This window comes from Ziziphus jujuba, chromosome 9, assembly GCF_031755915.1.
Source record: "Ziziphus jujuba cultivar Dongzao chromosome 9, ASM3175591v1".
Taxonomy (NCBI): Eukaryota; Viridiplantae; Streptophyta; class Magnoliopsida; order Rosales; family Rhamnaceae; genus Ziziphus; species Ziziphus jujuba.
Genome location: NC_083387.1, coordinates 5214666 through 5240288, shown reverse-complemented (window position 1 = coordinate 5240288; position 25623 = coordinate 5214666). Strand labels below are relative to the sequence as shown.

Sequence of the window (25623 nt, the reverse complement as noted above, 5' to 3'; positions counted from 1 at the left end):
ATGGAATCATTAACCTTAATATGGAAATAGATGCCTTAATCGGCTAATTTTGGTTTGATCTTTGTAATAATTAAGCATGACTAGCTAAAGACAAAACAAGAGGTTTTCAAGTTTCTATGTCAGATATGATGATGTGGCCTACAAACAAGACACAAGGAAATATATAAGACTGAATGGCCTAGGTTTAGTACTCCTCATTAATTTTCTCAGCTAATTAATATCACTATTGTTTTTAGTATTAATGATAATAATGGGAACATATATATATATTATAGTCAAAATCATAGTTCATGACTACTATTCCTTTACGTCTACATCGTTAAATTTGCTATTTAGGGGGAAAAATGTGGGGAATACTTGATGAACATTTCAAGGAAAATGGTACTATAAAACAACAGAAAGCGAGCATGTACAAGAGTAGCTTTATATCTCGTTGATAATTAAGAGAACAAAAGAAAAAGGATATATGGACCGAACACGGCATATATATTTACATTTACATGCATTATACATGTATATGCATGCATATAAAATGTGGACAGGAAATCATTAAAAAAATAAAAATTAAAAAATAATTACAAAAATCTGTTTTTGGAGGTTGAGAGAGAAGGTGGTCCTTAAACTTTCAATATATATAAAGCCATGAGGCTCACATGATTTCCAACACCAAGTGTTATACTTTTTTTGTATAGGAGAAAAAAAAAAAAGAAGAAAAAAACAAAAGTTATGGAAAAGGTAGAAGAGAAAGGTCCTGCTGAAGGAAAAGATGATTATACAGAAGATGGAACTGTGAATCTCAAAGGCAAACCCATTTTAAGATCAAAAACGGGCGGGTGGAGAGTTTGTTCCTTCATTGTAGGTAAAGTCAACCATATACATATATTATATATATATGCTTCTCCCTCTTTCATCTGTCAATGGAGCAGTTTGCTCATATATATATATTTATATATATATGTCAAATTTCTCACTGAAACACATATATACAATTCCCTCATTTCAGTTTAGTCTTATATATGTTTTAGATTTGTATATATGAATGGTAAATGATGATGATGATTTTGGTGTTTGCACGATTTGTTATATATGTGAAGGATATGAGGTGTTCGAGAGAATGGCATATTATGGGATTGCATCGAACCTAGTTGTGTATTTGACCGGGAAGCTCCATGAAGGAACTGTCACTTCTTCAAACAATGTCACAAACTGGGTTGGCACTGTTTGGATGACTCCTATTCTAGGTGCTTATATTGCAGATGCACATCTCGGCCGATTCTGGACTTTTGTCATTGCTTCAGCCATTTATCTCTTGGTAACTAGGTCACTACCTCAAGTTCCTCAGAAATTATATGCAGAAATATATATTATTATCTTCATATATTTTCAAATATATATTATGCACCGTGCAAAATGGAACACGTAGATAATTACTGTTCAACAACCAAGAGCCATAGGGCATTCTGATGATTTCTTGTATTGTGGGGAACACATTGTTTGATTACATACCAGCACGGTTTTAATTTTGGCTGGACACATATTTAATGGTGTTTCAATTTAGTTCTGATTGGTCCATGTCCAAGAAAAGGATTTCTTTTTTAAATTCTAAAACTAAATAAAAGAATATGTTAAAAAGTTGAAGCAAAAGAACCAGAAAATATTATCATAGTATATGTTTTCTTGACCAAGAAGAAACATTTTTTCTCCTTTGTAAGAACTACCATTATCTGAGCCTCTTCACTTGACTTCCATTCTGATACTGATAATGAATAAAATCAAGCATTTTCTAAAGTTACTGTAGTAGAGCTCGAGATCATGTTACCCAAAAATTTACAAAAAACTTTTCTTTGTGACCAAACAGGGGATGGGCATATTAGCCATATCAGTTTCTGTACCTGCTCTTAGACCACCATCATGTGGGGATGGAATTAAAGAATTGGACTGTCACAAACGAGCAACAAAACTCCAAGTGGGTATATTCTATGGTGCATTGTACATAATTGCACTTGGAACTGGGGGAACCAAGCCCAACATCTCAACTATGGGTGCTGATCAATTTGATTATTTCGAACCAAAAGAAAGGATTCAAAAGCTCTCCTTTTTTAACTGGTGGATGTTTAGCATTTTCTTTGGAACCCTTTTCTCAAACACCTTCTTGATTTACATACAAGACAATGTTGGATTTGCTGTTGGCTATGGTCTTCCAACAATAGGGCTTGCCTTTTCAGTAATGGTGTTCTTAATAGGCACTCCATTTTATAGGCACAAATTGCCTTCAGGAAGTCCTATCCCTAGGATAGCTAAGGTTCTTGTGGCTGCTATAAGGAAGTGGAAGTTATCTGTGCCAAATGACCCGAAAGAGCTTTATGAGTTCAAGTTGGAAGAATATGCAAAATCTAAGATATTCAGAATCGATCATACCCCTGCATTAAGGTAATTCATTTTTTTTTTTACCTTAATTTGATAGCAGCAATAAGGTATTGCCAGAACTTTTCTCACTAAAGAAGATTATTTCTAAATCTAAAGCAATATTGTTTCTAAAACATAGTAAAAGTCTTGCTCATAGCAAGAACTACGCTACTGCCTTGCAGATTTCTTGACAAAGCGGCTTTAAAGAACGGACCAACCTCGCCATGGTTGCTATGTCCGGTGACCCAAGTCGAAGAAACCAAGCAAATAATCAAAATGATCCCAGTGTTGCTTGTAACCCTCATACCCAGCGCAGTCGTAGCTCAGGTTGGCACCCTTTTCATCAAACAAGGCACCACTCTGAACAGGAGCATTGGTCCAAATTTTAAAATCCCTCCAGCATGCCTCACAGCATTCGTCACAATCTCCATGCTCATAACCATTGTAATCTATGACCGATTCTTTGTTCCATTCATCCGCCAGTACACAAAGAATCCACGAGGGATCACATTGCTACAGAGAATGGGCATTGGCCTTGTTTTACACACCATTATCATGGTGATTGCTTCCTTGGTTGAAAGAAAGAGACTTAGTGTTGCAAGAGAAAACCAAAGATTAGATTATGATGATATAGTTCCTCTTACAATTTTCATTCTCCTGCCTCAGTTTGCTTTGATGGGAATAGCTGATTCCTTCGTGGAAACAGCAAAATTAGAGTTCTTTTACGATCAAGCACCTGAAGGGATGAAGAGCTTGGGAACCTCATATTTCACAAGTAGCCTGGGAATTGGGAGTTTCCTCAGTAGTCTTCTTCTATCTACAGTTTCAGACTTCACTAGGAGAAATGGGCACAAAGGTTGGATTTTGGATAATCTAAATGTGTCTCATTTAGACTACTATTACGCTTTCTTGGCTGTGCTGAGCTCTCTTAACTTCATTGTCTATTTGTTTGTTGCCAAGTCCTTTGTTTATAATGCTGATGTGACTGAATCCAAGAGAGACTTGGAGATGGAAATTAGTTTGCCGGAAGTTCCATCTCAGGGAAATGAAGGCAAAAATTTGATTGTTTCTTGAAATTGTATACATCCCACATACTCCAATGAAGGAGCACTGCAAAGTGTAACTCCAAGATATAATGTAATGGAAGATATGCTTGTTGGTTTACAGACTGTAATAGTCCATACTGATTTCTATCAGACTTTCTGTGCTTCCAAGTTATACTGGTCAATGTTTGACAGTGGAACTTCAATTTATATGAGCAAATTAAAAACAGAGAAGACTAGGAATGTAAGATCATAAATGAAACTGTTCATATAGTAAGACTTTAACTCCCCTAATAAATTGTTTTTTTTTTTTTTTTTTCCTAAAAAATGAAAGTTTGATTTCTGTCCAAAAATTTTAGAATTTAGTATGACATTTCGGTATTTTCATAGTTAGGATCTTAATCATACACCCATATATTATCACCAATAAAAATGTGTTAGTAACAGAACATATGCTGTGCATTTTATGTATCTTTTGTTCTGCAGATTCAACAACCAAACATTTTTGGAGAAAGGAAATCGAATAATTCCTTCTGCTACCTTCAATGCATAATAAACAACATAAAGACAACATTTTTTCAGTTCTTCATTAAATATGATAAAATACCATAGCCTTATCACAAATAGATACATAACATAATTAATAGATATATAATTCCTGGTTTAGCTTTCACTATACAGGCATTAACAACATTTTTTAGGCAAAATTTAACATCCGTTCGCTCATATACTAAAAAATTGTCTTGTAGTTTTGAGTAAGAAAGGGCAATGGCTAGGAAAGCATGTTAAATTTTATTATTAGAAGACAAATTATATTGAAATACATTTCATAAATTAAAATAACAAAAGTTGAAAAACACACACACACACACACACATACATATGTCTATATATATATATATTCACCATTTTCCAATTGAAATATCATAATTTGATACAAATTTAAAAAATATGAAGAAAATTAATATAAAACTTTCCAATTTATGATTTGATACACGTATAAATGACAATGATTAATTTAAATCTACCTCTTTATGATTTCAACTCCTGGGAAAATCGAGTTCCCTTAAAAAAATAAAATAAAATAAAATAAAAAAATAAAAAATAAAAAATAAAAAGATACTTTCATTCCAATTTTAATTTGTTCATCGAAAATCAAATATATGCCAAATAAACATTTACATTACATCCCAAATATTAGATAAAAAAAAGAGCAAAAGAAATTAAATACAACTCTAAGGACCTAATTCATATAGATTTCTTCTGCTAGTACCTAATATAATCTACCCCTAGCAGAAAAGAAAATGCTAACTGCATTGTAGAAAGCTACTTTAATCCGGTGACGATGGACTGCAATTTGCATCCCGCTATCGATTCCAACAGCCAAGTGTGACCGATTACTTGGGATCCAGTTTTATTGGCTATATCCGCTGCCTCACTTAACCTTTGCCAAAGGATTGAAACTTCCTCTCCCAATTTGCATCCCTCTGGAGGATCAATATTGTATACAACTAATGTTTTTGAAGATTCATTACAGCTTTGTGCAACCACTTCTTCCATACTTGGCAAAACAGTCCCTCCTGCAGCTCTAACCAAATCTTTGATATCCTCCTTATAACTCAGCACAAAATCACCAGCGAAATAGAAATTCAAACCATTAAAAAGCTTCGGTGCCTGTACAAATGCAACACAATTTACTCAAATATATAAGAAACAAAATTTTCAAAGAATAGAAACTAGAAGCACAAATTGCTTGAGCATAGAAAACATCAATAATAAGGAACATTACAACTCCTTAGACAGGTTAGTTCAAACTAGCTAAATTGGACACCTGTCATTTTCTTACCAACATCTCATGCATAGACTACAAGGTAAAACTAGAACCCAATAAAATGTAGCCTAATAATAATGATATAATTATAATAATGATAAATCACTATACGATCTAGATGTTAAGTGAAAAGCATGTGAACAGATATAAGGTGCTCATAAAGGTTATAGTTCATAACATAACACTAGAAACAAACAAGGTTCAACTTACATTATCCAATGCCCTAAGCCTGCCAGTTTTGGGGCCATCACAACATCCGTAGTTGTCAAGACCGACTTCATAAGGTTCTTCATCCACATGATGCATAGCTTCCATGCATGCTTTAATCCCTGCAACATTTTATAGCTTTATCAATGATGATTTTAAGCATTAGAGTGAACAAAATAGATAGCCCTATAAGTAGATTTCTAAAACTGATCTTACTTCCAGTTTCATTGCGATATAAAATTTGTCTATTACCAGCAAGAATCCTTTTGGATAAATTTTCTTAATTCGACAAGAAAAGGCACCTCTTAATAAATTTAGGGGAAAAAAAAACAAAAAAACAAAAAAAAAAAAAAAAAAAAAAAAACAAAACAAAACAAAACAAAAACAAAAAAAGAAAACAAGAGAGCAGAAGAAAACTAATATGTTTTAGTTTCTATGAAGAAAAGCAACAACAACATTATAAATGGCTAACAACGAAGTACAAAGACTGTCTACTTACAATCAAACTTAAGAATCCATCTCCCATTCAAAATAGCCATGAGAACTTTCAATGTCCGAGTGCATGCACCATTCTCATCTGTGGCTGCAATCATGTGTGTGACATTTGGGTTCCAGGACTTGGACACGGTTGCACCAGTCATCTTGCCAAACTTGACTAGAAGAATCTGTTGCAATAAAAGGAAAACAGGAGTTTATATGGGGAACAAGCTATATAAAATTGATAAAGCAGAACATGGCCCTGAGCACTTAATTGGCAAATTGATATTAAGAGTGAATAATTTTTGCCAGAAACTTTCAGAATCAGGAAGTTACATTTCAACAAAACCACTTGTAAGATGACTTTCTCATACATTCTTTCACAACAAGGAAAGAGGCTTCAGTAGATGCAGAAAATCAAAAGTAATTTAATCACAGCCCAGTCATTGCAAATAATAAAATGACTAACATTTAAGAAAAACAAGGAAAAGCAGTTTTATAAAATAACCTTCTCTTTGGTAGACAAAGCAGATCCACATAAAACCCATTTTTTCTCCCCATTTGGTGAAGATAACCAATTCTTGGCAAGCAGACAACTCCTACATAGAATGGCACAAAACTGAAAAGTCAAACAAATTGAGAAAGCAAGCCTTAAAACTCAATGATACTTGATGCTTTTAACATATTAATACTCACCTACTAGAAGAATGAAAGAAGCAATAAAATTATTCAATTAATATTTAAAACCACTGAAACAAATTTATTACATATACTAATAGTAAAGAAATGTAACAGTTGAAGCATCAAAATAAGTAGGAGATAGATGTTTTACATCTGAGCAGACAGAGCATGGTCTTTAGAAATGTGTTTCCTAGACTTTAACTTCTCATTAGGAAATCTAACTGAAGAATGAGCTGGACAGAGCATCAGAAAGTCTTCCTGCAAGAAACCGAAGAAAGCAGTTGCTGGTCAGAGCTCAATGAATAAATTGAAAAGTTATCAAAGCATGGTAGACAGTGGAAATGTAAGTTGCATACATGATCAAAACGGCATTTTGAGATTTCCATTGCACAAGTAACATGATAGCTCCTTCGGCAGGATCTCACGTAGCAACCCAAAGCTGCTCCCTTCAGACCACATCTACTGCACTTGAGCTTTGCACCCCTTGCCACTTCTGCCTTCAAATTCTTAACAGTCTCACCAACATAATACACTTGGGGCGCCCTGCATTTTTAAATTCTATTAAATAATTTACCTCATAAACCAACACTTTTTCCAAAAAAAAAATAATAATAATAATAATCTGAAAAAAGGTATACAGATCTTCAGTATAAAAAATCAACTAACGCAACAAGTTAGACCTGTTTGACTACAAATGGCTAGTAGATGGCACCTGAGCTCAAACTCATTTAAAGTATATGACCTATCTTAGCAAATTGAAAAACTTCCTCTTACAACTGCTTTTCCAGAGTCCTAAAGTGAACAGAGAATTAACAAACTGGAGATGAAAAAAATGACATACCAATTAATGCACGCACTGTGCACATGTATGACATCCGGATGGGTTGCCTCATCACCAACTACCAAATTCCCACTAGAGTAATGCAACATTGGCCCAGAAACCTGGTAGATTTCATCAAAAACAATATGAAATCAAGACAAGGTATCTATGAATGTGAACAAGTTTCAATAACCCTACCAAATAGTATGCTTTTTTTACAACCAAGGCAGTAACAAATGAAATCAATTAAGATTAACACAACAAAATAAAATTACCTCGGAGATTTTAGAGGATTGGCAAAATGCACAAATACTGTTATCAGAATCAGTCATTGAACTTCTAGATTGAGAAATTGCTTGAATATCTTCAGCACTGCTTATGCCCAACTCTGCAGGCCCATAGTTTAATTTCTTTGCTCTCATCACATCCCCCAAATGACTGTCATTTTCAGAGGCAGAACTTTCATTCCTCAACTGCCCTATTTCGTTGCCATCACTTTCCCTTGGTCTTTTGACTAACCAATTTTCTGAACTCTGAAGCAAAACATAGGTGCACATGAAAGATTTTTAACATCAACAGCACAAAATTATAACATAATGATATTTAAAAGTAGTAGCATCTGAAGCATCATTAAACATAAAAACATATGATAAATTATCACAAATTCCAAACCATGCAAATAAGGCATCAATCCAAGGATAAAGCAAAGACTTAAATTCTTACACGTTCACTGCATTGATTAATGATGCAATCGTCTGAACCTTTGGCATCATCGAGTGAAGGAGGGCTATCTGGAGATGATTGGCCCATTTGATTCATTTCTATTTCCATGGTTCCACATTCTTCATTTCCGCCAGTTCTTATATGAGACCTTGATGATTGTGAATGAGAATTCATTGCACCATTAAATTTAGTCCCTTTCTTACCAGTCATCTCAATATTTTGACCTCTAATATCCATTGGCATGCTGTGTTTACCAACTCTGTCATTCTTGTCAATTCCATCTTTAACAAATGGACCATGAATCTGTTTGGACTGCTCACTGCGTGAATTCTTCCCTCGAGCATTTGCAAGTGATTCCTTTCTTATTTTATCATCAAACTTGATATTAATCGAAACTGGGCTTTGCCCTAAACCCCGCCCACCATCTGCAGGATGAGTACAATAATAAACAGAAATTAGCCTTCTGAGAAAAAAAAAAAAAAAAGCAAAATAAAATACACAAAACTGATGTCAATCAAATATGAACATTTCAAGAAGAGTATACAAAATGGCTATACCAGCGGGAGTTGGCTGAAACAAAGTGGCACAGAAAGTGGCCTCCAAGCATTTATAGATTGTAGCCATGTTTTCCATGAATGGTACATGCCTCAGATCTGCTAATTCACCGAATAGAAAATCAACTTAAACAAATAATTTTACGGAGAAAATTACAAGAAGATTAGAAAGGTAAAATCTTTATCAAAAATATCTACTATAAATTAAATTTAATAAATATAGAAACAAAAAATATAACTTTTTTCATCGAAAATTACAAAGCTCAAAACCCGCCCATACGGAATTCTGAAAAAGAGAGAGCTTTCAATGGAAAAAAAGTTTTTTTTTTTTTCTGTATGGTCAAAAAAAGCCCTAAATAACCCAACTTTCGTAATATATGATTATTTAAAATAAAATAAAAATGGAGTGCAGTAAGAAGGATACCTCCATCAGCATATCGGGCTTGACAGACGGGGCACACCGCACCAAACTGAGTCGAACATGGCATACAACGACTGCAATTAAATAAAACCAAATTTAAAATAAACAACCAAAAGAAAAAAGAGAGAGAGAGAGAGAGAGAGAGATCAAATATGAACAAAATCAGCATGAAAAAGAACAAGAGGAAAACGGAAATCTTACTTGCAGAAGATATGATTGCAGGGTAGTAACATGGGTCGATTAAGAAAGTTCAAACTGCAAGTCAGCAAGCACACCAAGAAAAGAGAAAAAAAATCCATATGTTAGAGACTCGGCTTCACAATTTGCATTCTAAGAAAATCACAGAAGATTACACATTTCCTCCATTTTGTCCGCAAGAGGTAGAGCAAAGAGAAAGATGAACCCAGAAAAACAAAAACCAAAAAAGGAAAAGAATTATAAATATGTATTAGAAAAAAGCAAAGAAAGTTAAAAAGTGCTAACCAGAGAGGGCATTTGAGCTCCAAACCCAGTTTTTCAAAATTAAGAACCCAAGGGTTCAGCAACAACCTGCCGTTAGAATCTCCCATTACCACCACTCTTTCACTCACTCACTCACTCTAACCCAAAACCAAAAATCAAAATGGAGTTTTGCTGCCCAAAATAAAACACTGATCTTTCAGTCTTATGAGAGAGAGAAAGGGTCTTTTCAAATTGCTGAACCGGGAAGGAGGATCGACACGCGTACGGCTGTGATTTATTTTTTTTGGAAGGAAACGAAACCAAAATGAGCGGGTAAAAGGATTTTCATTGGCGGACAAAAACAGACGGCTCGTTTTGTAAGTTTTTAAGGAGGCGCGCTTTTTCTCTATTTCTTGCTTTTCAGAAGCTCCCGCCACCCCTGCGTGCCTTGGTCAGCGCCCATAATTCCTTCTCAACAAACCTACACTTCCACGTGCACTTTTATTTTTCCACATCATAATATTTTAATTAATCGGCGTCATTATGTACTTTTTAACAAATTTTTACAAAAACAAAAAAAATTAAATTTTTGACAACCAATTTACCATAAAAAGATTATTTTTGACCACCAAACACAAATCTTGTTCGCATCCAAAATCAATATTTTTCTGAATAAAAACATCGGCTTTAATGGATACAGTATATAACAAAATTGATATTTTCATCCAAAAAATATCAATTTTGAATGTATTCGCATGCGGACCATCTTTATTATAGAAACTCTCATGCATCAATAATCAAATGATAAGACTAAATAACAAACTAATTCACCAGAAAAACAAGGCTAATGTAGTCTTTTTCTTTTCTTCTATTTTTTGGATGAAGGCTAATATAGTGTCACGCAGAATCGCTATGTTATGGTTTCTCAAATTAATAAATTTTCATTAAAAAAAAAAAAAAATCTGTTATATATGATATTACCTCACCCCTTCTAAATAAAAATCAAATATCGATTTAGAAGTATAAATCTTGTTACATGTCAACCTGCTGAATTCTACACTATTTATTCCTCTATTTTCCCACCATTAATCTTTCTGATCCTTTATACTTCCATCTTCAGCAACGCTATCATGCTTGTCCTGCGGTGTGCCACCAACAGAATCATCCACATTATTAGCAACTTCATTCCCAGACAACCCCATGATTTTGCCATCTTTCCGTTCCTCAATCAAAAAAATTGACCATGTCATTGGCAACTTGAGTGCTATTCCCATCCTCAGTGGGAAGCCTACCAATCTCACAAGCTTCTTCAACCAAATCCACTGACAAAACTGCAGCTGCTATATCAGTCTTTTCAACAATCTCTGTTTCATCATCTGCAGCGTTTGTTGCATTTCCATCATCTGATGCTGTTGTCTCTGCAACACTGCCAATTTCTGCCTCACTTGTGGCTTCTAAATCATGGTTGGCTCCCAAACTGTTCTCTGAAAAGCTTCTAATATCGTCTTGATAGGAGTCAGCTGCATCAGTGGACTTGTCCTTAGGTGTTTCGTCTCCTAAAACACTGTGGGACTCTTCATTTGGAAGTATTGTTGCCTTCTCAATCTCCAGCAGCTTTCGGATCACTTCGGTTATAGAATCCAGTAACCATCTATTATCATACACATCTCTGCATAAACAAACAAGAACCTATTTTTGTAAAAGAGACCCCAATTTTGTTAAAGGAAGCAACTTCAAGAATTGCCTTTTTATATCCAAGATACCAGAAAGTAGTCAAAAGTTATGAAGAACACTTGTAGTGACGATGAATGAATGTCCTGGGCTTGGAGTTAAAACTTTACAGCATTGTTTTTGCTTTGGGGAGTTGACAGATAAGAGTTGCATAATTATAAAAGGAAGATATACCAAACACATGGATGATGGATCACCATAAAGCAATATATGATGCAAAAATGTCTTACCTTTCAGGATCCAGTCCAGCTGAGACAAGTGCTGATTTCATGAGATTTATAAGAAACAGGTTGTTGTTGGAAAAGTACCCTCCATACTTCGCAGTTTCAACTATGAAATGCAGATCCAGAATGAACTGCTCAACCAACCATAGAGAAAGTCAAAACAAGTTTAGTGAAAGGAATAGAAACGATGTGCACAGGAAAAATTAAGAATACTAATGTCTGGCAACATCAAGCTGAAATTTTAAGTTAGCCAAGGCAAAAGTAGTTCAGAGGTAAAAGAAAATGAAAGAGGACATCAGGTAGAATCATGTGCAAGCAAATATTTGGGAACCCCCCCGGAAAAAAAAAAATATATATATATATATATATATCCCTCAAGTGGCTAATTGGCAAGGAAGAAGTTTTTCTGTCAGCATAGTGTGGAAAAGAAATTGTTAGGTGCACATCCATGCCTGATTGCCTTCCATTAGTTGCACCAAAAAGTATAGAAAGAAAAAATCAAGAACCTGTTTGTAAGTGAGAGAATTCTCAGCTGTCAAATTCTCCTCTTTAGTATCCCCAATTTCTTTTTCATTTGAAATGCAAATAAATAAGGCCTCTATAAGCTCCTTCAGTATCTCCACTAACCATTCCTTTTCAAAAACATCACTCTCAGCTAGTCTTTCCAAGTTCCTCAGTTCTAGAAAGAATACCTAGCCATGAAACTAAAATCAGTCCAGTAACCAAGCATATAAACTGGCTGTAGACTACAATTTCTCTAACCTCATAAAAGTTGACCAACTAGTCAACTGTTTCTCAGATAAAATGAATGAACATACAAATTTTGTTGCCAAAACTTGAACTTTACAGGTCAGCCAAATTTATTGGATGGAAGATTTTCTCTTCTAAACGCATTTGTGGTTATAATTGGCAGTACTAAGAAGCAGCACATACCTGTAATGTAAGAGACGGAAGCACATCATGAAACAATTTAGAATCGCCCTGGCCATCCCTGCACATTCCTGGAGCAAATTTATACGTAGTTTCAAGGGACATCACCCTCTTTATAAATTTCTGACAAAATTGTATTCTGAGCTGGCTTGAAGCTTCTTGAATGGCCAATATAAAACTATCAAGCTCCTTCTCATAGTTACCAACAGGAAGATTCTTAATTTGGTTAGAACTCATACAATTAACTCCCCCAAATATGCCTTTAACCATGCTGGAAAAAAGTTGCTCGGTTGATGAGAGATTGGCTAGTATAGAAATCTGTTGTCGCAGTGATATAGCAAAATTTATTCTTGAACCACCTTTTTCAGCAACATCTGTTTCACAGATGATGGCTCTCTCAAGGATTAAAATATACTCTGTGAACAGGTTCATGAGTCCACCAAGGACTGAACCTTCTATTTGAAGGGAAACTAATTGGGTAACATCTTCAGCAATGGTCTAAACAATGAGAAAGGATACAAGTAAGAGCAACAGTCTTGACAAAACAATAGGATAAAATTGAAGTTCAGACAGTCATTTTGAATTCTTATGATAGTACATTCAATATCTATTTACATGCATAGAAACATTTCAATATATGCATTCAGTTACAAATATTTTTCAAAGGTAAATTCATTCCAATGAAGGATATGCATGCACAATGTAACATCACTTATTAGTTTCCTTTATCTTCTTGGTTTTAGTATTAAAGATCATTCTTTCTTTAGCTTAAACTTTTAAAGGCACATGAAAACTTCTAATATCTATAAGAATATAATTAAACAAACCTGCAATAGTGTTACAAACTTCCAACCACTGTTAGTAAGAAGGCAATACTCTTGTTCTTCAAGAACCATGGAGTACCTTTTATCCATGATTCCAGATATAAGATAGCTACTCAGTTCCCAAGAATCAGTAGCCATAAAGATATTAATAACTCTCTTAAAATGGTCCATGTGGAAATGCAGAACCTCTTCCATACAAGGGCGAATCAGCTTGATTAAGTGTGGGAGTAACACTAATCTCTGACTTTCCAACAACGAGCAAAATGACAATGAAACCTTTACAGCTTCTACTGCTATTGACAATCCACCGCTTATTTCTGAGATTGATTTAACATATTGTTCAAAATAAGAGACAAATACATTGGTCTCTTCAAGGGTCCACTGGATAAGCTCTGATGCATAAGGAGAAGTTTCTCCATATAACATGACAAAGCCTTTTGCTGCTTGAGCAATCAAAGAAAATACTAATTTGGCGAGTTCCCTGATGTACGCTCCATTCAAAAAAGATTTAGAACTCTGAAGGTTATGAATTCCAGTCACTATGCGTGAGTGATAATATTTAAGCAATAATTGAGTAGCAAGATTACTGTCACCAACTCTGCAAAGTCCCACCAGTGCTTTTTGAAGTTCTGATGCAGTAACTCTTGGGTTTTCAGCCACAAGAGTCAAGTGTAGTGCAAGTATGGCTTTCCTCTCAGAAATCTCAGTGTGATAACATCTTAACTCTTCAAGGGGGCAACTTTCCTCAAACTGCATCTCTTGAAAACGTTCCTCCTCCAGTTCTATAAGGTTGAGAGCTTCCTCTATCCTGTTTTCTGAAAATAGAATATCTAAGGTTTCTGAAATATTGTCTATTCTTGAAGGTGGCTCAGCAGATTTAGATTCTTCAATAACTGGGTCTTTTGTCTCATCAGACAGAAAGTTTAAGTATATCCCATCAGCAAGCTCTTTTACCAGACTTTTTTGAGTTGAAACATGGTTTTTTAGTTGCATTATCTCATTCTCCAAGCTCTGTACTTCTTCAAAGATTCTGCACCATTGAAAGCAGCAATCTTACTTATTTCAAATCACATGGAACATATACAAAACGCCATTTAAGCTTAAGAAGTTAACAACATTTAATGCCTTGGTTTAAGATGTTACCTAATGAAGGCCGTGTAATTAGAAAAGATGTTTCTGTGAAAATCTTCATTTGATGCAGCCTTTAACTCAAGGAGTTCTGAACAAAGATGCTTAATGCCCTGAGCATGAACAGCATGAGTTTTGACTTACTCAGCGTTAGATAGGAAAAATTAAGAACAAAAATGAGAAGAACGAGAATTAAGTTGATTTACTTGTTGAAAATTAGATCATTCAACACCCAATATCAAAAAATTTAGATAAAACATACATTAATTTTAATGCATGAAACTCAGTTTTTAAGTGTTGAAAATTCACAGAAACTCAAAACTCAAATATCTCCTCCATAAACTCAAAATATTCCTAATTATAGAAGATCAACTAGAATAAAATAGTTCAACTCCAAATATTCAAGTTGATAAAAAGCCAGCTATAAAGTCTAAAAGTTAACCAGAATATCATCTATTTGAACTCAAAAAATGCTACAAGTGAGTCTTTGGTCTTATAACTGGCTCCAAAGACACACTTTCTTTAGACCTCTACAATCCATTCCTAAAAGTTGTCCCTAGTTTTTCAGCTGTGTACAAGCTTTTATGTGAAAACAAGGGTATTGTAGTCTTTTTCTCAAGTACAAGAAATGTTGGATTCCAGATATAGCTTTCTAAAAGATAATCATCTAAGAGCCAAAAGTAGCATCTATGATAATACCCAAATAAAGAAGCCAAAAAAAATCCAATCCTTTTTTTCTTAAAGCTTTCTCTTATAGTTTTTTTTTTTTTTTTTTTTTTTTTTTTTTTTTTTTTTTCCTGCAACCAAAAAGGGGAGCTAATAAAAAGCCAAATAGAAAATGATTAGTTATAATTAGTACAAAAATATTACCTTTCCAGCCATGGATTCAGGCTCGGCATCATCATCAAGGTCGCTGGAAACAGACGACACGTCGGAATCGGTGTCGAGCTGCGTGGAGTCCTCCATCAGTTCAGAATGGTCTCTGAAGCGGAATCTGGTGGACGTGGAAGAAGATTCCATGGAAAAAGGTTTCCCAGAAAACAAACACTCGTACGACCTCGAACTTTCATTGGGAATTTAATCGAATTCAAGAGGAAAAGAAAACAAAAAGGTATGTTTTGGAAGTGTCCGTCGTCGTTTTCTGCTATTCCAAACTATGCGAGCTTCGGTTACTTCGTTCAACAACGAGAAAAAACGGCCCCAACTAACTGTTCCTTGTTGTTTTTGGCGGCGAACACTGCCGTGGTTTTTTTTGTTTTTATTATTATTATTATAATATTTATATTATATTAATTTTCGTTTTTTAGCAGATTTTTTATTTATTTATTTATTTTTAACGAAGACGGTGCGGGAAATTAGTAACTGACTCGATTTAGAATCGCGACGACGTCGTGGTTTTCTCAACGGTGTCCCTCGCCCACGAAGAAAGAAGAGAACGGCGTCGTATATATATCGGGGTTCGGCATATTTGCATTGAAAAAAAAAAAAAAAAAATTTCTTTTGGATTTGAAAGGTCTCGTAAAGTAATCGCTTTTAGCTTTCGCTCTTCTCCGTACCAACCCCGTTGTTTGGTCTGGTTCAGTCAACGCAAACTAGCAAATGCCACGTCTTTGGCTTCACTTCCTCACCGCTCTTCTTCTTCTCAGACCGAACGTCGTCGTGGTTGTCTTCGCCGGCCAAGACTTCACCGGCGACTATTCCAAGCTCTCCGGGATCATAATCCCTGGTTTCGCTTCAACACAGCTGCGAGCATGGTCGTTTCTTGATTGCCCTTTCTCTCCTCTCGATTTCAATCCTCTTGATTTGGTGTGGCTCGACACTACCAAGGTATTGTTCTTGAACCCCATTTCCCTTTTTTTTTTTTTTTAAATCTTTTAACGATCAAAGTAGCAATAAAGTGTTTCAATATATTAGTCAAAAAGCAAAGGAGCTAAAGATTCTGGCTTTTTTTCTTTTTTCTTTCTCCTCTTAAAAAATATGTTTTTGTTTGTTTGTTTGTTTGTTTGCAGCTTCTTTCTGCTGTGAACTGTTGGCTTAAGTGCATGTTACTTGAACCTTACAATCAGACAGATAATCCGGAATGCAAGTCACGGCCTGATAGTGGTCTTTCAGCAATCACTGAACTTGATCCAGGTTACATCACAGGTATATTTTCCAATCTTCCAGGTAACAATGTTCTTTTTTTTTTTTTTCTTTTTTTTTCTTTTTTGCTATAAAGTATACATAAATATAAATATATAAACTGAGTTTAACAGAGGTATATTTTCCATCAAAAAAAGAGTTTGACAGAGGTATATGGCAGTTGGGTTTGTTTAAGTTTGGTTCTTTATGCCCTGCAGGGCCTCTTTCTTCAGTGTGGAAAGAATGGATTAAATGGTGTATTGAGTTTGGTATTGAGGCGAATGCAATCATCGCCGTTCCATACGACTGGAGATTGTCTCCATCGAAGCTTGAGGAGCGAGACCTCTACTTTCACAAGCTAAAGTTTGTATATTTATATCCATTATCTCAAGTTTGCATTCTCATTTATTGTTGGAAACATGTTTAATTTGTTTATTTAGTGATGCTTAGGCTTTCCGGTTATTCTTGTCTCTTTTCAGATTAACATTTGAAACTGCATTGAAACTTCGTGGAGGCCCATCGCTGGTGTTTGCTCATTCATTGGGTAATAATGTCTTCCGTTACTTCTTGGAGTGGTTAAAGCTGGAAATTCCACCAAAACATTATAATCAGTGGCTGGACGAACACATTCATGCCTATTTTGCTGTTGGTATGGTTTCAATGCATAAAAACTACTAATCTTAAAGGTTTACTTTATTCGTATGTTCATCATGCGTATTGTGTTTATTTTGCTTTGTTTTGTTGTGTTAATTACAGGCGCTCCTCTTCTCGGTGCAACTGAGACAGTAAAGGCAGTACTTTCAGGATTAACATTTGGTCTTCCCGTTTCTGAGGTTAAGAACCTATTTCACTGAGCCCCTCCCAGCATCTTTCTGTATCTAAGGTTACCTCTTGATTTTCTTTTTGTGCAAAATCTCAGCTGAACCTTTTTTGCTTTCTGGAAACTAATTTTGCTTCTTAAATTTCCCAAATTTTGTAGTCTATCAATCCATTCTGAGAAATCGTTTTGTTATGATGTAAATCGACTCTGTAACTCACACTTTCTGGGCTCAGTCTTAACTAATGAATGATTTTTTCACTAGTTTGTTCGCAAACTCTGAGATTTGTTATGTTGTTGGTTTGGGATACCTGTATTAACACTTGCTTATCTTGTATTTTGTGAGAATCAGGGGACAGCTCGATTGATGGTCAATTCATTTGCTTCTTCTTTATGGATGTTGCCAGTTTCAAAGCATTGTAGGGGGGATAGTGTCTACTGGAAGCATTTCTCTGGGGGGAGGCGGAAGTCTTATAAGACATATGACTGTGATGAAAAGGAATTTCAAGGAAACTTCTCAGGATGGCCAACAAATATAGTTAATATTGAAGTTCCTTCAACGCCAGGTAAGAATTTGACTCTCAATTTTAGTTTATGTATGATATTCATATGCTTATGTGTGTTGTGTACATTCTATATTCACAGGATTTTATGCGTATCCATCAGTTACTGATGTAGTTGAGACTAATTTGTCTAGTGCGGAGTGTGGACTCTCTACTCAGTTATCTTTCTCTGCTCGAGAAATATCAGATGGGACCTTTTTCAAAGCAATAGAGCATTATGATCCGGACAGCAAGTTGCTCTTACACCAGTTACAGAAGTGGGTATTTGTTCTTGAATGACAAACAGATGCTTTATATATACTTGTTTTTAAAAATTAGTTATGACGTTAATTTTTATCACTTTTCTAGACCAATAAATGTTATTAAATGGAAGTTTCAGTTATACTTGTTTCCTAACCATATGGTTCTATCTCTATAATACTCCAAGCTTTAATCAAATGTAGATGATTACTTTTCTCAAATGTAGATGATTATTTTTCTTTCAGCTCAGCCTCCAAATAGGACTGAGATTGGAATTCTTTGTATTTCAGGTCATATCATGGCGATCCAGTTCTAAATCCACTTACACCTTGGGATAGACCACCTATAAAAAACATTTTTTGTATCTATGGAACAGAATTGAAGACTGAGGTATAATTGCATTCTTCTAGCGAAAAGAATATTTCTATTGGACATGGTTAAATCAATGTTTTCATTTTAGTCATTGCTTTGATGTCGAGTGTTCATGTCACATTGATGAATTTGGAAATGTTCACTGATGTCATGCCTTGGAAATTATTATTCTTTATGTTGTTAATATTTTTGGTAATAAACTAATTCTTGAAACCAAAATCTTTAGTAAGATATATGAAGCTCTTTATTATTATTATTATTATTATTTTGTACCAGCATGGAGCATGTTTTGTAGTTTAAACTCATTATACTACCATCGGTGTCATTCAAGTTATATGCATATAAAATTAGCATATGATTCATACTTGTAAGCATCTGTAGACTTTAAATTTTGTACGCACCTACCAAAGGGGTCTCAAGATCTATTTTTCTAGAATTATAGAATATTGTTTAGGGCTTGTGGATCCTTTATAAATACATGTAATTATTGTTTTTATGCTTCATCTGTTTTTTAATCTTTTTTTTTTTTTTTTACCCCATCTCTGTGTTGTTGTTTTAGATGAGTTATATTAGGATGAACTCACAGTCATCCCTTCGATCTTTATTTTTTGTTAATGACACACTTTTGTTTGGTATAAGAAAGATGCTCACTGCTTAGTTATAGTCACATAATGTATCATGAGTGGAAAATACTTGGACTGATTAGTATATTAGAGCTTGTGTTCTTGGGAAGTTACAGTTATACCTAAGCTTGGTTACAAGTTACAACACATGGTTTGACTTTGATAGTTATATATTGCAAACTGCATCACGACTTCAATTGTAATTTTCACTGGTATAATTGGCTATATTTCTACGAGCATCATTTATGATTTATCAATCAGTTTTAGTGACAAGGTTATTTTGGTTTGATGAAATTGTTTCCATGTTTAGTTGGTGGTTGACTTCTGTTAACTATAATCTAGTTTCTTGTCAATCTCAAAACAGGTTGGCTATTATTTTGCACCAAGTGGAAAGCCTTATCCTGATAACTGGATCATTACAGATGTGATTTATGAAGTTGAAGGATCACTATTTTCAAGGTAAGTTTCCCCCATTTTGAATCATTTATCAACTAAACCAAATATATAATGCTGCATCATAATCTTGTAGGTCAGGGAATCTGGTTGAAGGAAATCCAGGAGCTGCAAGTGGGGATGAAACTGTAAGCTGAAGTATTTTAACTGCTATTTTGATTTCAACCTTACAACATGGATAATTTTCCTTCATTATTTTTGTCTGTTTTCTTATATTTGGAATTTCATGTCTTGGCGTTTTAATAAATTAATTTTATTAACAGGTACCATACCATTCTCTTTCTTGGTGCAAGAATTGGCTTGGACCAAAAGTGAACATAACGAGGGCTCCTCAGGTATACATTTTCATTTTAGTTCCAATAATTTGTTAAGGATTTTCATTGTTTACATGATTGGGCCTTCTTTACTGCTTAAGTGCATGTATCTTTCCGTGATGCCCTTTATGTATTTGCTGATAGTTTATGACAATGCAATTGATATTTATCAGTTGATTGCATATTTTTTTGCTAGAATGTCTACTGCATTTAAAACATGTATATTTCTTCATCTGTAGAATTTTGATTATTTATTTTTTCCTCCTTATATTTCAGGCAGAGCATGATGGATCTGATGTACAAGTAGAACTGAATGTAGAACATACTTATGACGAAGATATCATTCCCAACATGACAAGATCACCCAGGGTTAAGTATATAACCTACTATGAAGATTCTGAAACTATTCCAGGAAAGAGAACAGCAGTTTGGGAACTTGATAAAGGTATGCACATGTTCCAGCTGTCATAAACTGGAGCATAAGTCTACTCGAGAACATCAACTTTATGTAGTATCCAACTAGATTGCATCAGCTACTATGCTATTAGAGACAATTTAATGCTAGCAAGCATTGTGATATGGTAATAGATTTCAATTATTTCACTCCTTTTCACCGTTCTGGGATGTGATTTATGAATTGATGAAAAAATACATACTTGAGATAAGCATGTTAGGTTATTCGTTTGTTCAATTGTTTAATTATTATGTCAACTTGCTTTTCCAGATTTTTTTAGCAGGAATACTTTTACTAATAGGTTGGTTTCTTATGATTATATATGAAGCCCCGATAAGCTTCGAGGTTATTTCCCCCCGAATAACAAGTGCGTATATTACTGTCATTAGGAAAAGATTAATAACAGAAGCTATGCATGTTAAATTGACATTATCTTCTTGTAGCAAATCACAGAAATATCGTTAGATCCCCGGTTCTAATGCGCGAGTTGTGGCTTCAAATGTGGCATGATATTCATCCCAAAGCAAAATCCAAATTTGTTACAAAAGGTAAATCTTTTTCATCCTTTTTTTTGTCACATGTTACCTTGACCAGAATTTTGCTGATGAAAAATGTTCAACAGCCAAACGTGGACCATTGAGGGATGATGACTGTTATTGGGATTATGGAAAAGCTAGATGTGCATGGGGAGAATACTGCGAATACAGGTTAAATTATTTCTTTGTTGAAACTACAAAATATCATATTTCCTTTTCATCATTTCATTACCTTGATAAACTGCGATGCAGATATGTGTTTGGGGATGTACACTTAGGACAGAGCTGTAGGTTAAGGAACAATTCAGATGTTCAACTCTTGAATTATGTATAGATTAGAAGGTAAATATTTTCCCTCCCTTTGTATTTTTGTACTGAAGTTTAACATCTTCCTGACAATTGAAAAAATAAGACACTTAGCCTCCTTCATGAAAAAAGTCGATTTTATCTCGAGCTTCTATATTATTGTCAACAACTTTTCATGTCTTGCAAATTTTGCCTTTTTTTAACAATTTCACTGTTAGTGGGAACTTTTATCAGTTCACTAGCATAATAAGCAAATTAACTGATGTATTTTAGTTTGATTGTCATCTCAGTTGCTGGCACCACATGTTCCATTCTTTGTATTCTTGCCTGAGACATGCAATAACCAGTCTCGTATAAAGTGGTTTACCTCCTACAATCCATCTCACAGCTGCTGGGAAACTCTCGTCTGATCTGCTTTGCTGATAGCATAGCCATCCAAATTACCAGCCACCTTTTGGATAATATTTTCCTGGTAGCTTCTTGTAAGTGTTAAGAGATGATTGAAAGCAATTTGACAGATCCCTTACTCGAGTCTTTCACACGAAGGGTAGAGGTGTATCAGACTGCATATTACAGCTTGTTTTAGGAATAGGTGTTGAAGAAAATGTGGCATTATTTTTGACAGTTTTATAGCTTATTCATTAGTTTCTTAAAATTTTGGAGGAAAATGATTAATGGGAGGATTAGTGTTTCTCCGCGAGTAAAATCCATGGGCTACTGATTCAAATCCATCAAATACTTTAAAGACTTAAATCTTCATCGATGGTTATTTGCAATTAAAATGTCTTTATTATTTCTCTATGCAATTTTTCTACACCAGCATTGAGTCACTCTGTAGTTGGCACTTCAATTGTCAGATAAGCAGCAATAAAAAGAGTAGATAAGGAATAACTTTAAAATGTGGTTCAGATTCTTCACGAAGAACGCTGATTAAAAAAAAAAAGAAAAAAAAAAAAACTATTCCAATTCTACATTTTGTATCACAAGAAAGCTAATAAAAAATCCAATTCTAAATTTGCATGCCCATCCAAATCACAATGCTTAATAGGCACCATCACAAAGGTGTAAAGTTTAAAAGAAGGAAAGAAGATACATCCTTTAAATGCAAGAATTTCCAACCAAAAAACAAAAAAAGTCTTTTTTAAGTGTGCTTTTTGATCTCGAATGAGTATTTTAGTTCCATATGGCATCTTCTGTCGTCGTCTTCGAACTGCATAAAACGGCCAAAAAACAAAAGAGTTAACATATATACACATAATATGAAATTTCAATTTTATGCATGTATGAACTAATTTCCAATACCTTAAGCTTGGCAGAGTAAATTCCCCTTGCAAGCACCCCGGATGGAGTGATCTCCTCATCCAAAGTATAAACATATGGCTCTCGTTGGGGAGCAAATGTACCTAACATTCCTTTGCTTTGATCAACTGAAACCCAAACAATTAAAAACTTAACCAAAAGAGAAAACAGTATGAAAATTTATCGTGTACAACAACAAGCTAACTTATCAGCGTGACAGACAAATAATACGTAGATAATACATATTCTAAACATTGTAATGCACAAATTCAGTTTGAAATTTCAAGATATTGTAACATACATGAGTTACTTACTAGTTGATCAAGTGATTCACTTAAAACAACAGCTATCAGGTATATAATTTCAACAGAGGTCAAAAACAGATCATGCTTCGACATATAATGGCAGGGCTCAAGTTCATGGAGTAGAGTAAATTTCATAAAATCATTTAACCTCTTCATGAAATAATCTTATGAATACAATGCTATTCGCTTCAATAATGATACAAAAAATTTCAGTCTCAAGTACCCCAAATATGATTCTAGATTAGTGGTGGCAAATTGACATAGGAACTTAACAGCTCCCAAGAATATCAAATATGGAAGTATGGTTCTTAAACATTCACCTCAAGATACGATGTCCATGGATTTGTTGTTGGTTAACTCTTAATCTATAATAACATACATCCGGTCAAAGGGTCAAAAGACTAAAAGAGACTTAATGAAATTGAAATTACCAGTATTATTCCTGCTAGCTGCTACATATAGACAAGTTTTGCAACATTAAAGGAAGCTAAATCATGTTGAATGAGATTTCAACTTTGAACCATCTATACTGCAGTTTATCAATTGGGCAAGGAAAAATAAAAGACACACCTTGAAGTCCTCCTTTCCACACAGTGTTAGAATATGTGAGGCCCGAAACAATATTGTGCAGAACACTAAATTTTAGCTTAAGGCGATATTCAGATCCTTCTCGGAGTGTAAAGAGGACACGTCCACTCTCATTTTCACTAACAGGCAAGGGAGTATTAATTTCTCCAGAATAATCAGAGATAATTCCAATGGAGTGAAACTTGACCTCAGGTTCCATTTGGCCTAATAATAATAATAATAAATAAATAAATAAACCATCTACGATAAGAAATACTAGATGAATGAGAGTAATATAATTCCAAAGATAAACCATTTAAATCATTTTCCAAGGAACCAAGCAGCTTCTCTTTCCACCTCCTTAAGCTATCATCGTCCTACAAATCACAGTTGATTTTCAAAGTTAAATTGGGAAAACTCAAATACCTTGATTATCAATGTCGCACATACTGGTTCATCTGAAGAATTAAATTTGAATGTGCTATTTACTGTAAATTCTGAATGGGAAAATACATTACTCAAGTGTAGTAATGACACCACTACCATTGCTTGGTAATTATATGTTAATATGTCATAGTTCATGCAGTAATAGAAATGATTATGAACAAACAAAGTATATGATGTTTGAATTTTTTTTTTCTTTTTTTTATAAAGTAAGAGATATAAGGGGAACTACTCTGAACTTCATACCCATTTTTTAAAAATTAAATCAATTTCTACATGACATTTTGATATCCCCGAGTTGAACTTTTAATGATATTATAGTCTTAAATGTCAGATAATGCGCCGTGAGACACGCATTCAACAAGAAGAAACAATAAAACAATTCAGACATCAGATGCAAAAGTTGACATGCCAAATATGCAGCTTTATGAATAAAATAAGAACCACAATCACATTTTTCAACACAGAAGCAACAGCAAGAGTTTTGAGATTATGTTCAATTAGTTAGCACTTGAAAGCTCAAAGCATTATAGCCTTAAATAAGACTAAACAAGAGAGATAGAAAGAGAGAGGATATTATTAACACAAGAAGAGATGTTGAAAAAAAGAGCTGAGTTCACATGTGCTCTGGTTTTAGATACAAAAAAAACCCTAAGCTGCTAACTTTTGATTTTTGCTGCGCTTTTCTGAGCAACCAAAGATTGACATTACTGGGTTGGGACAAAATCCTTTAAACGAAAACAAAACCAAAAAATAAAATAAAAAAGAAGCAAACCCATTTACAGATATTCAACAAACGATTAAACCAAGTATAACTCCAAGTTTTAATACAAGCTAAAGAAAGGAAATAGATTGAAGATGTAAAAGTAAAAAAAGCAAAAAACCTTGTCTTTCTCAATCTGTTCCTTGAGTGAAACCAAAGGCCCAGGAACAAAACCAGCAACAACCCCATCAACCTTGGTATCACCGTCATCTTCTTCTTCTACTCCAACATCACAAACCCCACTTGGTTTCTCACTCATTTCCTTCTCCTTTTCTCTTCTTTCCTCACCACAACCACCACCAATACAACCTGAAGAACCTCCCGATGATGGCCCAGCTTCCGATGCTCTCTTCCCACCCTCCATCTCTCTCTCTCTCTCTCTCTCTCTCTCTTCCCCCAGTAACAGTGACCGCTCCAGGAAAAGGTACAAACCCTTTTAAATTTTTTTCAAGTATAACGCAAAACCCAACAATTAGGCGACAAAGGGTGATAGAAAACGTATATATAATATTGTATGTATAAAAAGCATATATACTTGCTCTGTCCTTCTCTGTCTCTCTCTTTCCTACAATTGTTCGTTCATTAGTGCTTGTCTTTTTGTTGGTCTCAATCTTTGCTGCGTCGGCTTGGCATTCAATGGACTTGGGAAGTAAAGCAAATTTTTTTTTTTTTTTTGGATTTTGTATTGGGATTCCCGTTAACAATCTTAATAACAATTTAATGTATAAAATATTTTTTGTGTGATTTTTATTTTTTATTTTTTATTTTGCTTGTGGATATATATGTCCGTGTATATATATATATATATATATATGTTTTCCATTTATATCTACAGTGGTAGCGTTTAGGAATTTTGTATCTCTCAGTTTTTACGAGTGTAGACTTGACATATATTGTGTTACATAATTTTTGAAAATTTTTTCATTCAATAAGATTATGAATAACAATAAAGTACCTTGTATTAAAAGGTATTTTGAAGAACCTTGACTTGAAAATTTCCAATAG

The 25623-nt window shown here is 34.4% G+C and overlaps 5 protein-coding genes across 18 annotated transcripts; 2 read left to right on the top strand and 3 right to left on the bottom strand.

The window, feature by feature from the left end:
• Positions 1 to 652: 652 nt before the first annotated feature.
• On the top strand, positions 653 to 3568 carry LOC107425783 (protein NRT1/ PTR FAMILY 5.2). Of its 3 annotated transcripts, none has more exons than XM_048481297.2 (4): positions 653 to 859; positions 1095 to 1312; positions 1859 to 2430; positions 2589 to 3568. In XM_048481297.2, the coding sequence occupies exons 1-4, from the start codon at positions 727 to 729 to the stop codon at positions 3478 to 3480; spliced, it is 1815 nt and encodes a 604-aa protein (XP_048337254.2). In that variant the 5' UTR covers positions 653 to 726; the 3' UTR covers positions 3481 to 3568. The 3 variants fall into 3 exon arrangements, with proteins under 3 accessions (XP_048337254.2, XP_015891312.3, XP_015891313.3); XM_016035826.4 differs by having other exon boundaries at positions 742 to 855; XM_016035827.4 differs by lacking the exon at positions 653 to 859 and having other exon boundaries at positions 1214 to 1320.
• Positions 3569 to 4554: 986 nt separating this feature from the next.
• LOC107425804 (BRCA1-associated RING domain protein 1) lies at positions 4555 to 10053 on the bottom strand. Of its 2 annotated transcripts, none has more exons than XM_048481294.1 (13): positions 9647 to 10053; positions 9365 to 9418; positions 9167 to 9237; positions 8746 to 8844; positions 8189 to 8613; positions 7741 to 7998; positions 7487 to 7587; positions 7002 to 7188; positions 6797 to 6903; positions 6473 to 6563; positions 5987 to 6152; positions 5491 to 5609; positions 4555 to 5123 (listed from the first exon to the last, which is right to left on the bottom strand). In XM_048481294.1, the coding sequence occupies exons 1-13, from the start codon at positions 9730 to 9732 to the stop codon at positions 4776 to 4778; spliced, it is 2112 nt and encodes a 703-aa protein (XP_048337251.1). In that variant the 5' UTR covers positions 9733 to 10053; the 3' UTR covers positions 4555 to 4775. The 2 variants fall into 2 exon arrangements, with proteins under 2 accessions (XP_048337251.1, XP_015891329.2); XM_016035843.4 differs by having other exon boundaries at positions 8746 to 8841; positions 9647 to 10052.
• Positions 10054 to 10525: 472 nt separating this feature from the next.
• LOC107425793 (exocyst complex component EXO84B) lies at positions 10526 to 15461 on the bottom strand. The gene is made up of 7 exons (XM_048480684.1): positions 15312 to 15461; positions 14457 to 14554; positions 13317 to 14343; positions 12493 to 12987; positions 12066 to 12251; positions 11566 to 11690; positions 10526 to 11273 (listed from the first exon to the last, which is right to left on the bottom strand). Exons 1-7 carry the CDS (start codon positions 15459 to 15461, stop codon positions 10829 to 10831), a joined length of 2526 nt encoding a protein of 841 aa, XP_048336641.1. The 3' UTR covers positions 10526 to 10828.
• On the top strand, positions 15411 to 22041 carry LOC107425816 (phospholipid--sterol O-acyltransferase). 11 transcript variants are annotated; one of them, XM_048480687.1, is made up of 18 exons: positions 15411 to 15552; positions 15784 to 16268; positions 16451 to 16607; positions 16781 to 16925; positions 17042 to 17211; positions 17319 to 17395; positions 17732 to 17945; positions 18025 to 18199; positions 18473 to 18572; positions 19542 to 19636; positions 19707 to 19758; positions 19894 to 19965; positions 20221 to 20389; positions 20727 to 20765; positions 20842 to 20946; positions 21021 to 21105; positions 21187 to 21276; positions 21531 to 22041. In XM_048480687.1, the coding sequence occupies exons 2-17, from the start codon at positions 16041 to 16043 to the stop codon at positions 21266 to 21268; spliced, it is 1965 nt and encodes a 654-aa protein (XP_048336644.1). In that variant the 5' UTR covers positions 15411 to 15552; positions 15784 to 16040; the 3' UTR covers positions 21269 to 21276; positions 21531 to 22041. The 11 variants fall into 11 exon arrangements, 8 of the variants coding, with proteins under 8 accessions (XP_048336644.1, XP_048336643.1, XP_048336646.1 ...); XM_048480686.2 differs by having other exon boundaries at positions 15413 to 15552; positions 15749 to 16268; XM_048480689.2 differs by having other exon boundaries at positions 15415 to 15552; positions 15752 to 16268; positions 16451 to 16586.
• Positions 22042 to 22232: 191 nt separating this feature from the next.
• Positions 22233 to 25237, bottom strand: LOC107425818 (rho GDP-dissociation inhibitor 1-like). The gene is made up of 5 exons (XM_060820383.1): positions 24740 to 25237; positions 23725 to 23788; positions 23415 to 23636; positions 22543 to 22667; positions 22233 to 22450 (listed from the first exon to the last, which is right to left on the bottom strand). The coding sequence occupies exons 1-5, from the start codon at positions 24980 to 24982 to the stop codon at positions 22382 to 22384; spliced, it is 723 nt and encodes a 240-aa protein (XP_060676366.1). The 5' UTR covers positions 24983 to 25237; the 3' UTR covers positions 22233 to 22381.
• Positions 25238 to 25623: the final 386 nt, after the last annotated feature.

Excerpts from the sequence above, each read along its gene's own strand:
- LOC107425783 (XM_048481297.2), top strand. The coding sequence starts at position 727 with ATGGAAAAGGTAGAAGAGAAAGGTCCTGCTGAAGGAAAAGATGATTAT. Across the intron at positions 860-1,094 it reads AGTTTGTTCCTTCATTGTAG|GATATGAGGTGTTCGAGAGA; the intron begins GTAAAGTCAACC and ends ATATATGTGAAG. Across the intron at positions 1,313-1,858 it reads CTTCAGCCATTTATCTCTTG|GGGATGGGCATATTAGCCAT; the intron begins GTAACTAGGTCA and ends GTGACCAAACAG.
- LOC107425804 (XM_048481294.1), bottom strand. The coding sequence starts at position 9,732 with ATGGGAGATTCTAACGGCAGGTTGTTGCTGAACCCTTGGGTTCTTAAT. Across the intron at positions 8,845-9,166 it reads AGCCCGATATGCTGATGGAG|CAGATCTGAGGCATGTACCA; the intron begins GTATCCTTCTTA and ends TCGGTGAATTAG. Across the intron at positions 5,610-5,986 it reads ATGGATTCTTAAGTTTGATT|GGATTAAAGCATGCATGGAA; the intron begins GTAAGTAGACAG and ends AAAATGTTGCAG.
- LOC107425793 (XM_048480684.1), bottom strand. The coding sequence starts at position 15,461 with ATGGAATCTTCTTCCACGTCCACCAGATTCCGCTTCAGAGACCATTCT. Across the intron at positions 14,555-15,311 it reads CTGAATCCATGGCTGGAAAG|GGCATTAAGCATCTTTGTTC; the intron begins GTAATATTTTTG and ends GTTCATGCTCAG. Across the intron at positions 12,252-12,492 it reads TTCCGTCTCTTACATTACAG|GTATTCTTTCTAGAACTGAG; the intron begins GTATGTGCTGCT and ends TTTCATGGCTAG.
- LOC107425816 (XM_048480687.1), top strand. The coding sequence starts at position 16,041 with ATGCCACGTCTTTGGCTTCACTTCCTCACCGCTCTTCTTCTTCTCAGA. Across the intron at positions 16,608-16,780 it reads TATATTTTCCAATCTTCCAG|GGCCTCTTTCTTCAGTGTGG; the intron begins GTAACAATGTTC and ends TATGCCCTGCAG. Across the intron at positions 20,947-21,020 it reads ATCCAAATTTGTTACAAAAG|CCAAACGTGGACCATTGAGG; the intron begins GTAAATCTTTTT and ends AATGTTCAACAG.
- LOC107425818 (XM_060820383.1), bottom strand. The coding sequence starts at position 24,982 with ATGGAGGGTGGGAAGAGAGCATCGGAAGCTGGGCCATCATCGGGAGGT. Across the intron at positions 23,637-23,724 it reads CTTGGAAAATGATTTAAATG|GCCAAATGGAACCTGAGGTC; the intron begins GTTTATCTTTGG and ends TATTATTATTAG. Across the intron at positions 22,451-22,542 it reads TTTACTCTGCCAAGCTTAAG|TTCGAAGACGACGACAGAAG; the intron begins GTATTGGAAATT and ends CGTTTTATGCAG.